The 13,245-nt window shown below is 45.5% G+C and overlaps 2 protein-coding genes across 4 annotated transcripts in view; both read right to left on the bottom strand.

The window, feature by feature from the left end:
- The window catches only part of RIC8B (RIC8 guanine nucleotide exchange factor B), a 62,649-nt gene extending 58,280 nt beyond the window's left edge, over window positions 1–4,369 (bottom strand). Inside the window, exon 1 of the mRNA XM_084613702.1 lies at window positions 4,173–4,369. Within this exon, the coding sequence (XP_084469828.1) occupies window positions 4,173–4,259 (87 nt within the window). The 5' untranslated portion in view covers window positions 4,260–4,369. The remainder of the gene's footprint in view (window positions 1–4,172) is intronic.
- Window positions 4,370–10,811: 6,442 nt separating this feature from the next.
- RFX4 (regulatory factor X4) overlaps window positions 10,812–13,245 on the bottom strand; it is a 128,465-nt gene continuing 126,031 nt past the window's right edge. For all 3 annotated transcript variants that reach the window (XM_084613445.1, XM_084613446.1, XM_084613447.1), the window contains one exon: window positions 10,812–12,269. In XM_084613445.1, coding sequence (XP_084469571.1) covers window positions 11,997–12,269 — 273 coding nt within the window. In that variant the 3' untranslated portion in view covers window positions 10,812–11,996. The remainder of the gene's footprint in view (window positions 12,270–13,245) is intronic.

Below are 13,245 nucleotides of genomic sequence, written 5' to 3'. Positions count from 1 at the left end.
ACCTAGGAAGACAACCATGAACTGATTCCCATTCATAAAGGTTTTCCTTTCAAATCACAGGGCTAGAAATGTAAAGAAATGAAAAGCTTACTCCGCACAAAACAGACAAAGCCACCCAGAAGCCTTGGTACAGGATACAAGCTATGGCCAAGATTCAGACTGAGCTGGTACTGTGCTGAGATGAGCAGCTGCAACAGCACAAGAAAGAAGAGGTGGCAACTTAAGAAGCTAGTACTCAAATCTAGCAGATTTAGAGTTCAAAATAAGCCTTTAATTGCTTCCAAAAGCATGCTAGAAGATACAGCTGTTCTCCAAAGTCTGAAGTAACAGCAGTCTGACAGAATAAGGCATCTACTTTTATGTCAAATGATCTTCAAAGATAGACTACACCACCTACGGTTGCCTCCCAGATTGGCCAGGAGTCTCCCGGAATCAGCCTCGATCTCCCAGTGGCTATTGAAAGCAATCTGGGAGATTTTAATAGGCCATTAGAAGTCCGGTGGGCAGGGCACAGCAGAGCTAAGGCAGGCTCCCTACCTGCCCTGGCTCCATGTGGCTCCTGGAAGCAACCACTACATCCCTCTGGCTCCTAGGCGCAGAGGTGGCCAGGGGGGTTTCTGTGTCCTGCCCCCACCCTGTGTGCTGACTCCAAAAAACTCCTATTGGCCTAGGTTCCCAGCCAATGGGAGCTGCGGGGGCAATACTTGCAGGCAGGGGCATCACACAGAGCCGCCTGGCCACCCCGAACCTGACCGACCACTTCTGGGAGCCTGCCGCACCCCAACCCCTTGCCCCAGCCCTGAGCCCCCTCCTGCACCCAAACTCCGTCCCAAAGCCCACACCCTGCACACCCTCCTGCACCCCAACGCCCTGCCCCAGGCTCAGCGCGGAGCCCCCTCCTACACTCCAAACCCCTTGGCCCCACCCCCAGCACCCCCTCTTGAACCCCAACCCCCGTCCCAGTCTGGTGAAAGTGAGTGAGTGTGTGGGAGAGAGTGAGCGATTGGGAGGGGAGGGGGAAAGAAGGGAAGAGAAGATGTAGGGGGCAGGGCCTTGGAAGAGGTGCAGGGCACGGCTGTCTGGGTTTGTGCGATTAGACAGTTGGCAACCTTACACCACCAAAACAATCTAAATGTCATGAAGTCCATATCAGACAAAAATGGAACCAATCATCTAGCTCAGCGGTTCTCAAACTGTGGGTTGGGACCCCAAAGCGGGTCACAACTCGATTTTAATGGGATCACCAGGGCTGGCGTTAGACTTGCTGGGGTCGAAGCCCAAGCCCCACCACCCAGGACCAAATCCCAAGGCCCCTGAGGTCAAAGCCAAAGCCTGAGGGTTTCATCCCTGGATAGCAAGTCTCAGGTTACAGCTTGCCCCCCTGCCTAGGGCTGAAGCCCTTGGGCTTTGACTTTGCTGGCCCCCCCACCCCCTGGAGGAGTAGGGACTCGGGCTTTGGCTTTGTCCCCTCTGAGGCGGTGGGGCTCAGGCTTCAGTCCTCCCTCCTGTGGTTGTGTAGTAATTTTTGTTGCCAGAAGGGGGTCACGGTACAATGAAGTTTGAGAACCCCTAATTTAGCCCAACAAGTGAAAAACTAAACTTCTGGCTCTCATGCTACCAGGGAATCCAAACATATCCCCAAGCCCCTTGACTACACATGGGCATACCCCTGTGGTAATGGAAGCTGACATGCCCTTTGCCACCACCCACTAGATGCTTCTTGCCAGCATCTTCAGCTCAGCCTCTTCTGAACTGAGCTTCAGCAGGCTCTCTTGCACACTCATGCCCTTATTTTGGCCAGGTATACAAGCAAATTAAATAAGCTGTGTCTCCTGGATTTTATGAAAGAGACAGCGCTCCATGTTATTCACATGCTGACAGCAGTCACAGACCACATGGTCTCCGCATCACCCAGTGGCCTCACATATACACCAAGCAAGATGAGTGACAAGCGAACCCTAGCCAAGAGTGTCCTTCAGGTGGATGAGAAGTTACCCATCACCATCTTCCAAGAGAAAGGAATGGAATGACTCAAGTGCAATCCCATCCACTCCCTGACCAACTCTGCAGCCATATTATCAAAACCTTGCAGTCACTGGTACTATAGGCTGAAGGCAAAGCTAAAAAAATCATTATGGTATTCTTATTTCTGAGCGTGGCTGTTATTTTGTGAGGGATAAATAATGAGGACATTACAGGGAAGGTTAATAGTCATACAGCATTCATACAAAGAAAAGGAGTACTTGTGGCACCTTAGAGACTAACCAATTTATTTGAGCATAAGCTTTCGTGAGCTACAGCTCGCTTCATCGGATGCATAAAAGTGGAAAATGCAGTGAGGATATTTTTATACACACAGACCATGAAAAAATGGGTGTTTATCATACAAACTGTAAGGAGAGTGATCACTTTAGATAAGCTATTACCAGCAGGAGAGTGGGGTGGGGGGAGAGAAAACCTTTTGAAGTGATAAACACCCATTTTTTCATGGTCTGTGTGTATAAAAATATCCTCACTGTATTTTCCACTTTTATGCATCCGATGAAGTGAGCTGTAGCTCACGAAAGCTTATGCTCAAATAAATCGGTTAGTCTCTAAGGTGCCACAAGTACTCCTTTTCTTTTTGCGAACACAGACTAACACAGCCGCTACTCTGAAACCTAGCATTCATACAGTGCATGGTGATTTATAGCCTAGGCAAGGTGAAGAGACATTCAGGTCAGACTATTTTACGGTGTAATTATACATTAGGATAATGCCTAAAGGTCCCAGTCAAGATCAGGGCCCTTTCATGCTAGGCACTGAACAAACATGGCATACCCTAAACCTAAGGAGTGACAAATGGTGGAGTGGAGGAGGAGAAGCTATAAATCACCACACACTTGTAAATATTAACCTTCCCTGAAATTGCCTCATTACTGATCCCTCACAAAATAAAATTCCCACTCAGAAATAAGAATACCATTTTTTTCAGCTCTGTCATCAGCCTGTAGTACCAGTAACTGCACGATTTTGATTGGAGTGGGGAAGGAGGGTAACAAAGATCTTGCAGGTTTCAGAGTAGCAGCCGTGTTAGTCTGTATTCGCAAAAAGAAAAGGAGGACTTGTGGCACCTTAGAGACTAACCAATTTGTCTGAGCATAAGCTTTCGTGAGCTATAGCTCAATTCATCGGATGTTAGTCTCTAAGGTGCCACACGTACTTTTTTTTTTTTAAAGATCTTGCAGTTGATTTGATTTCTTGCATGGGTGTCATATAGACAGACACATACATACACACACACACACTTGGAAAACAAGAGAGAGAGAGAAAGACACATAAGCGTTGCTTAATTTCATATCTTCCCAAGTAAAACTAAGGTATTTGTGGTAGAGAAGGTGGAACGCACATGAAATGAGAGGCGTGAAGACCAGGTGAAGGAGCAAAGGGGGTTATTTCAGGGAGGTGTATTTTGGGATCACTTAAGAAAGATAACTGGTGTTTGTTAATTTGTGGAAATTTACAAGGTTAAAAAAAAAAGGGGGGGGGGGAGTTTACAGGCAGTAGCCAGGGGCATTCCAGCAAAGAACAACGATTACGGGAGGAAGCAGGAAAGAGTGGGAACATACTAAGGTATCTGAGGCAGGGACAGGGATGCACGAGGGAAAGGGGTCGGCAGGAAGCAGGGGTTAAAGGGGGAGCTGGAGTAAGGCGGGATTTCACAGAGATAACAGGTGCCCGTGACCTGGAGTCACGAAGCGGGCGGCTGCGGGGAGTAACGGGGGCCGCGGGGGGCTACGCGGGTACCCGCGGAGCACTCCCGAGGGGCGGTGTCTGTGGGAGAGCGTTACGAGGGCTCCCGCGGGGCTGGGGGGTCAGCGCGGTCCGAACGCGGGGCGGCGAGGGAAGCGGGCCGGCGGGCGGGCCGGGGCGCAGAGGAGGCTGCTGGCAGCGCTGTGCCCGGGGAGCTGGAAGCGGGGGTGACAGTTACACGGCGGCGGCGGCGGGGGGGGGGATGCTGCGCGAGCGGGGCAGCACACCGGGCGGAGTGGGGGGGGAGCTCGAGGGTGTTACACGAGGGGAGCTAACGGGGGCGGGGGGAGTTATACCGAGGTCCGGGGCTGTGGCGACGGCGGCTTATACCGAGGCCTGGGAGGGGGGGCTGGCCTGGGAGGGGGCGGGGGGCGCGTTACCTTCTCGTTGTACCGGCCCAGGACCCGCTCGAGGCCCTCGGCCCCGCCGCGCCCCCTCACGGCCTCCAGCGCCGTCTCCAACTCCATGCCTGCGGGGCGCTCCCGAGCCGCGGGCACCGCAGCCGCAGCGCCTCCGCCAGCAGCAGCCAACACCCAGCCAGCTGCTCCCCGACCTTTCACCCTTCACCGCCAATGACGCCACGTTTGCCCTGGAAACCAACGGCCCGGCCCCACCCGGCTAGGCGGGGCGAAGGGAGAGTTCGGTCGCTGTTGGCTGGAGCGGGCCTGGGGGAGGAGGGCTCGTGCCCATTTCGTCGTTCCTATTGGCTGCGCTCTATTTCCCTCCCCAGTTCAGGGCAGAAGCCCCCGGCGCCCCCTCAGGCAAGGCCGAGGTTGGCAGAGACTACATTTCCCAGCGTACAGTGCGTCAGCAACACGGCCATGCATGGCGGGACCTGCCGCCTGTTCGTGATGTGTTGCATGCTGGAAGTTGTAGTCCCTAGGGTCTACGCCGATGGAGGAGTTAGCGGGGGCGGGAGGGCAGAGAAACTTTAATTATCACAGTCTCCACTGGAAGCATTGACGTGCTGTGTGTGTGAATGTGTGTCTTGTCCCCCGCAACTCCTTCGTGCCTCAGTTTCCCCAGCGGCCCGATGGTCATCACGACATGTCCCTACTGTGGTGGCTAATACAGCTGATAACAACATGCATTCGGCCCCAGCCGCAGGCTCTCAACCATTTATGTCCTTTTGCAGGAGGCTGCAAACACCGGATCCCGCTATGGGGGTTACCACTTGTGGCCCTTCGTCCCAATGGGCCAGACAGGCACGTCGCAGCATCTGTGCCTCGGGGTCATAACGCTGGCCCGGTGTGGGCTGATGCCCTCGAATCATATGGAGTTAGTTACATTAGTGCAGGAGGGCTGTGAGGGGTAACAGAGAGCACAGGACTGGGCACTAGGCGTGGGGCAGCGGGCCTCAAGAGCGGAGTGTTGAGCTGGGTGCAGTGTGGAGATCGTGGAGCTGGGTTTAGAGGCAAAGTGACGGTGACAGACAGCTCAGAACTGGGTGTGGGGGAGTTACAGGAGGAGAAAACTTGCGGGGGGGGGGGGCCGGGAGAGCTCTATCCTGCCCTCCAGGCAAATTCTGGTTGCACCCCTGCAGGACGATATTGCAGCATAGGGTGATATGCCATTAGTATATGATGGGTTTCAGAGTAGCAGCCGTGTTAGTCTGTATTCACAAAAAGAAAAGGAGTACTAGTGGCACCTTAGAGACTAACCAATTTATTTGAGCATAAGCTTTCGTGAGCTACAGCTCACTTCATTGGATGCAACATATGTGTTCCATCATACAAGTGCACAATGATGCCACTTCAATGTCTTGACTCTTTGTCCAAGGGTGAGAAAATCTATGTAAGTGGGAACTGGGTGGGCAAGTGCCATGAGGAGGGTGTGTCTTGAGGTTCCAGCCATAAAGGCGGATAAGGAGGTCTCTTTTGACTTTCTCTTAGCCTGTAGCTGAAGAAGAGAGCAGTCATTGGTATTGGGCATGAGATAAAGCTTAAAATAAATATTCTGGTGACCACCTGAGAAAAGCTGGAGCCACCACAGCTGCCTGGAACAGCTGAAGAGTCAGGGTGGTCAGGCAGCCGCTACAAAAACTTATAAAAAGCAAGAGGCAAATATGCACACTACACAATTGGACAGTCTTTGAATTCTGTGTGCACTCTACACCAATGGGTCTCAACCTTTTCAGACTACTGTACCCCTTTCAGGAGTCTGATTTGTCTTGCATAGCCTCAAGTTACACCTCACTTAAAAACTACTTGCTTCCAAAATCAGACATAAAAACACAAAAATGTCACAGCACACTATTACTGAAAAGTTGCTCACTTTCTCATTTTTTACCATAGAATTATAAAATAAATCAATTGGAATGTAACTATTGTACTTACATTTCAGTCTATAGTACATAGAACAATATAAACAAGTCATCGTCTGCATGGGATTTTATTATGTACTGACTTCACAAGTGCTTTTTATGTAGCCTCTTGTAAAACTAGGCAAATATCTAGATGAGTTCATGTACTCTGGAAGGCCTCTGCATACCCCAGGGGTACACGTACCCCTGGTTGAGAACCACAGCTCTACAGTAAGAAAACAAAGCAGTGTCACTGTCAGTGAATGATAAGTCTGATACCTGCGGCGTTACCATCTCTTGTGACTATCAAGAGTTCAGTATAGTTGGTGTTTTTCCTCAAGTCCCACCTCCTGGACTCATGTTATTATGCAAGAATCTTAGCTTCCATTTAGAAACAAAAATTACGCTCTCCTTCTCAAGTGACAACATGGTTGGCTCTCCAAAGTTGCCTATGCACAGTAAATCCTTTTGCAGATAGATTAATGATGTGGTGGGAGTTTATAGTGGCCTGACTAGCATTAGTGCCATGGAATGGTAGCATGTCACAACCAGCTCCCTGCTCCACTCCCCTGCCCACTATGTCACGTGCTGCATTAAAAGAGCAAGAGGGCAATCTGATATCAACAGGAGTTATGGGTGTGCATAAAATTCAGGATGAGCTCTCAAAACATAAGGGCAGAGATCTTGTGTTCCTATATTTTTTTGTGAAGCATTATACACATCTATAGGTTTACAGCAATAAAAAAACACTTCAAACTTGAACAGTATTTTACATATTCAGAGCATTTTGTAATAAAAATGTACTGTCCAGATTGCAGAAAATTGCCTATTTTGTGATCAACAATAAAACATTGCTTCAGAGGGGTCTGCTACTTGTCTCCCTCAAGAGGAATTTACTTATTCAACACAGACTCATTTCCTGACTCCCAGGAGTGCTCACTCTCCTAGAAAGCTTGAAGAATACTTCTCTCTCGCTCTCAAATATTTGATAGCATAGCTGAATATATCCTGAGGCCAGGGCATTAGCAATTACTAATGGACCTCCAAATAGAAACACTCCTGAACATCTTGTGCATGTGTGTATGAATAATCCAGATCCAAATGTGGATCTGAATGTCTAATTAGGGCCTTGATCCACAGTGGGCTGAACTGAAACCCAAAATCAGAACACCATCCAACCTTTGGGACATAGAGGAACAAAATCCAAGCCTAAACACTAATCTGATTTTTTTTTTTTACTCAAACATATCACCTTCATAGTACCTTCTTAAAGAAATTAAGCAAAAATAATCCTTTGATAGTTTTTTTATCTACATACCATATAATAAAGTACAAGCCTTTCTACACCTCTCTCTCTCCAAAATAATAAATGTTCAAATTACTTACATACCTTTTTATTAAAACCTAAAAGATAGACTCTAGAAAAAGTTACTGGCACTTTGAAGGCACATTGTCATTTATCATCTGTGCATTTGAGTTTACATCTTAGGTAGCATATGAAAGATTAGGATTTCAATGAAAGGTGGACAGAATAATTTGCATCTTCCCCCAAAGAGCTGCCAGACCTTTTCAGAGGGCGCATACCATGAGCTCTTTCCATGTTTGTTACTTTATCTAAACCTTCCAAAGCAGTGTCTGCCCCTGAATTTCATGGGTTTCAGGGTCAGTCACAACAGAATTGTGAGGTTGGCGAGGTCAGAGGCCATTTTTGTCAAAGGGTAGTGACCCTAGCAGCAAGAGATAGCCTGACAAAAAATTGGATTCATTCTAGTGAAAGTAGTTCTCACTGCTCTTCCCCTGCTGAGTCTTTTTTCTACCTGGTAATGAAAATCCTGCAAAGTTGTAGTGGGGTTTCACTCCAGAATGACAAAAGCAGCATTTTGAAAATGCATTTGTAGTGGTCTCAAGGGGGAAAAAAAAGACAGTGGACTTCCCCAGAGACATTTGTATAGTTGCACTTTACTTAAAATTTGTGGCTATGAAATCACAACAGTTTTAGTTGCCATGGTCAAGGAGCTCAGGTGGGCGGGCAGGGGAGGTCACTGAGTGGTCTAAGCATCTGCTCTGTAATAATTCCTAGAATTACAGATTCAAATCCCTATAGAAACAATTCTGCCTTTCATCCTTCTAAATTAGATGAAATGAGTGTGTGTGTTCTGGGGGAGACCTTCGAAACCAAGGTCCTATCTAATCTGTGTAGTCATTAAAGATCCTGTGGCTCTTTTCATAAGAGCAGATGTTTGCTGTGGTGTCTTTGACCAAAAGTCCCTCTCCCCAGCACTGATGTGCTATATGCTGGCTGGCTGCAGTCCTCCATCCCAGAGATGGTTGCGTTTCAATGGTACTATATACACTGTATATGATTTCTATCTATCCACCCACATGGGTTTTCATATGGCTCCCATCATCATGGTATCTGAGCACATCCCCCAGATTCTAAAATGTGTGTGTACACATAAGGATATATTTCTGTTTCTCTTCCTTCCAGTCAGCAGGGACTGGGCTTTGTTTATTGATTTTAACGTGCTGTTTTTGTGGAAAGGCAAAGTGGTAGATTTTGCACTTTGCTTAGAAGCAGCTGAGGTTCAGGTCACCTGGATCTCTTCCAAGAGTTCACTCCAGATTCTAGTGCTAGTGGCGGAGAAAGCTCCATTCTGCCCACATGAGCCTCACTCTTGTGGCAGACTGTTTTGATGGTATGCAGTTGTCATGCCAGGTCAGAAGCAGCAGTCTATTGGGTAACTTAGGCCACTCCTCTGTAGGGGACATTGAAAAGACCAAAACCTTGAATTTGACAAAGTATTTCATGGAGGGTCAGTGAACAGAATGGGTCACAGGTGGGCCCTGCTTGGCTAAGCAGAGGGGCTGCTGTTCAATGATTTGAGAGCTTTTGGGAGAAAAGGCAAATTTTATTTCTTTGGCAGCATTTGCTTTCCCTATGAGTTGCAGTGCACTGATTGCAGTCTGGCTGTAGGTACATTTCTGTATGCATTTTATATTTAACAATTTCAATGCCTTGATTAAACAAACACAGAAAGAACACTGAAATCAGGACCTTGATCCAAACCAAATACTTCAAAACTGTAGCTGCTAAAGCTTAGCTACTTATAAACTTCACCAAACATTTTAACTATGTGATATTTTGACATTTTTTGTGGATACCTTGAATTATAACAAAGGAGGATTTGATACATTGAGCCTGATTCTCAGTTTCCCTGCACCATTTGTAGTCATTTACACCAGTGCAAAATGACTGTAGACTGAGTGTAAAAGAATATCATTTGATCTAGTAGAATTTTACCTCCGCTTTTCTCTTGGTGTAACCACATAATGGAGAACCAGAGCCAGATTTTAAAGATATTTAGGCACTTAAAGATGCAGATATGCACCCAGCGGGATTTTCAAAAGTGCTGGTGTTTTTGAAAATTTCACTAGGTGACTATCTGTATCCTAAAGTGCCGAAATACCCTTAACAATCTAGCCAACAGGCTCATTATTTGTAATTAGCAAAAACTCATTTCATGCAAATTTTCAACTCAATTCTGCAGTCAATGTGTACCCCTGTCAAAGGGTTGGCCACCTCCCAAGTGCCCCCCTCATGGCCTGAGGTGGCTCTACGGAGGCCTGCCTCACTTTCCTCTTCATTCAGAGCCTTTTAAAAAGTCCACACAGTCCAGATATTCAAAACATTCCCCTTCTGGGGTCCCATTTATTAAGTCCTGCACAAAATCTTTCATAGCAGATCTCAAACCGCCGAAGACGTCATCCCAGTTTCAGCTTGGCCCAGCCCTTGGCCACTGAGGGTCTGACCTCTCTTTAAAGTCAATTTCTTTTGCCCTTATCCAAAGCTGGGCATAGCCCCTCCTCTTGAGTGTCTATCTCCCTTTCAGAGTTCAAACACTCCATCCTTCCACTTTCAAGCTGGGAACAGCCCCTCCTCCCTTAGGATCCGTCTTTCTGCTTTCCCAGTATCTCTTGCCTGGAGTTTGGCCTTCTCCACAGGCCTTTCGCCTGCACACACAGAGCCCTGCAGGAGCCATCTTATTCCCTGCAGTATGCATAGGCATATGCCAACACCACCACCCACTGTTCCCCTTCAAAAGGCCCAGGTGCTTTCCCTTATGCCCAGTTGGGCAGACGAAAATTGCTCCAGCAGATGCACTGATCCTGCTCCCTCTTAAAGTGGCCAGTAACTCTGTGATAACCCCATTGACCTAAACAGGACATTGGGTATGCATGGACTGAACATTTGGCCCCTTTATTCACTGTTCTAAGAAAACAAAGGCTTTGTTTTTCCAGCACTATTTGGCATTGGCCTTGTTATAAAAGTTATATTTATATAGAGACAAATCTTGCTTCCCTTCATCAGTGCGATTGCTTGAGTGAACGATGTCACCAGACTTTGGCTTGGATATGGCTCCAATCCAGCAGTGCACTAAGCACATTTGTAACTTTAAGCAACCCAGCAATCTCATTTAAGATAATAAGACTATTTAGAGCTTAAAGTTTCACACATTCTTCAGTGCTTTGCTGGATAAGGGCATATGCCACCACATTTAAGATTTGTTTAAAGAGTTGTCAGCCTGTAAAGGTCACTGTGTACAAATAAATTAAAATAAAATATATTTAATTTCAAAAACTTTTTTATCTGAGTGTGAAAATCCTTCATATATCTTGCACAACTGTACAAATAATATTTATTTCCATTTTAGCCATAAACATGGTTATCATCACACTGGGTGTTATCAAAGATTTTATTTACATAACAATTACTAAAATGCCCGATGTCATATTTCCATTTATTTATTTCTTACCCATAGGGTAATAGGTCCACCATAATTGCTTGGTGCATTTTATAATAAGAAGAAAAACCTATGTTAATAAATTCTAACAAAAACTCACAAATACCTACAAATCTGACAGAAAATGTCTACTAAAAATTCTCCCAAAAATACAATACATTTTCCCACACATACACATTACAGAATAAGTTCAAAGGCACAGCTTTGAATTATTTTTTTGTAGACACATATTGAGTTGTCATCTTGTGAAGGAATCAGAAGAGTGGTTTTCATACCTGTCGATAGGTAATGAAATGAATAATTTGTTTTGTATTGTCACTTTTATATAATTGCTTAGTATCATCGTATTTAACATAAGTGGCTCTGAATCCAACACTTTACCAGTCTCAAAAAATCCCTTCTTAACCTTGATGTTACAGACCAGAGCTGTTGCATTTAACCAGATTGTGCAAACTTAATACAAATACATATATAATAAGAACCACAGTCAACTTAAGGCAGTGTATCATTCAATGCTACATGTCTTTCTTTTGTACGGATAACACTTATTTGATCAACAGAAAGGTGCATCAATATACAAAGTTATGTGTAAACTGAAGCCTATAACAACACATACCATTTAAGGAGCCCAAAAAAGGAATTTAGGACAACAAGTAACGACCTGACAGAATGTCTCTAAAGAACCCAGTAGAGGTGCCAGAGCTTTGTTATGGTCAACTTTTTGTCTTTATCTCAAATTATAAATAGATTTCTCTCTAACATCTTTCCTTAAAGACTAATTAACATTTGTCAATAAGGGGGGAGGGGGAGAATGGCTCAGTGAAACTGACATCACAACAGCGCCAGACCATACCACAGCAGAAAAAAAAGGCACAGCTTGGCCAATATAATGCTCTATAGTAACAGTTAAATCTTGTTACAGGAACACGCCGTCACACTGGTCTGCAGTATGTTCAGATTATGAACTAAAATTATCTGTCCAGGATCGATTCTATCTTCAAGTCCGTTAACGAATGTTCAGATAAAGTCCCATGTAATAGCCAGATATAAAGTTTTTCTGTCTTTATTAGATATAGGGGCTCATGCTGTACGAGTCATTTTCACTTAGCCCACCCTGTGGTGGCTTCTCCATTGATATAGGCAAAGCCAGGAAAGTGTTGCATGTGCTCGTATTCAGAATTCCTGCGAGTTGTCAAGGGCGTGTACATGTCACTAGAGTTTCCATATCTTGTGGAGTGCATGGATGGACTTGTGTAGCACGTGTTTGCTGATGGGACTTCTGGCCAGCGAGGAGTTACAGGGGCTGGATGCAGTCTTGGGGTGCTACTCATCAAACAGGGCTCCATCCTGGATGTCGGGCTGTTGAAAGGGTACTTAGAAATAAAAACAAATTTTAAAAATGTTAAACACACACATTAAAAAAAAGTTAGAACAGGCAATAGCATACATGTTGCCTTTGTAGTAGGAACTATTGTTAAGGAGCTATAAAGGTCATCAGTAAATTCATAATGGTAAATATTCTTAGCAATACATTCTCTTTTATTTTTATCGAACATTTATAGTGTGCCACTTGAGATGTTCTACAGACTGTTAACTGAGAGCTAAAGAAAAACAAATGTTGAAACATCAGACTTTAAAGGGCCGAATTCTTCATCGCCCTACACCTTGCGTGGTCATTTACAGCAAGGCAAAGTGAGTGTTATATTCCACCCTTCTGATTTAACTACACTACGTGCAGGGCATTGGAGATCAGGCTCAAAGACAGGAAGTGATTAGATGGAGGATCTTAGATGGAACAGAATGGGGAACAGATTGACCAGCAATGCATGTTTCGATTATACCAAGGCTGACGAAGTTTGAGGAGTTCAGTAACTTTCATAATGGGAAATATAAATAAAAGTCTGTCCCACACTGGTAGATGTTTGACAACAGTGGACAGGCTGGGCATGAAAGTGGAAGAGGAATACAAAATCGTGGTGAATCATGTGGTGGAGACAGAAAGGAACTCCTGAGTGGAGGAGCGGAGCAAGTAGGTGGGCAGCAGGTGGACAGAAAGACAGAGAGGGATGATAGTACCACTTGTGGGAGGCCATTGTGAATTTTAAAGAGAATGAAGGAAATTGTAATTAATTAGTTTCAGAGATGAAGAGGAAGCCAATTAAGCAGACAGAAAATGAGAGAATATGGTACTACTTCCTGGAGAAAAAGGAGCATAAGTATTATTAATCCAAAATAGCCTACAGATTATGGAGAGTTGTGGGTTGGATGGTGATGGAAGATGGGGAACACTGTTTGGAAGATGAGTAGGTATTGCTGGAAAGAGGGAAAAATTTAAATGCAGGGTTGGCA

The sequence above is a fragment of the Lepidochelys olivacea genome, assembly GCF_965140295.1.
Source record: "Lepidochelys olivacea isolate rLepOli2 genome assembly, chromosome: 1".
Taxonomy (NCBI): domain Eukaryota; kingdom Metazoa; phylum Chordata; order Testudines; family Cheloniidae; genus Lepidochelys; species Lepidochelys olivacea.
The sequence above is the reverse complement of the archived record's forward strand: the minus strand, read 5'-3'. Positions and strand labels throughout refer to the sequence as shown.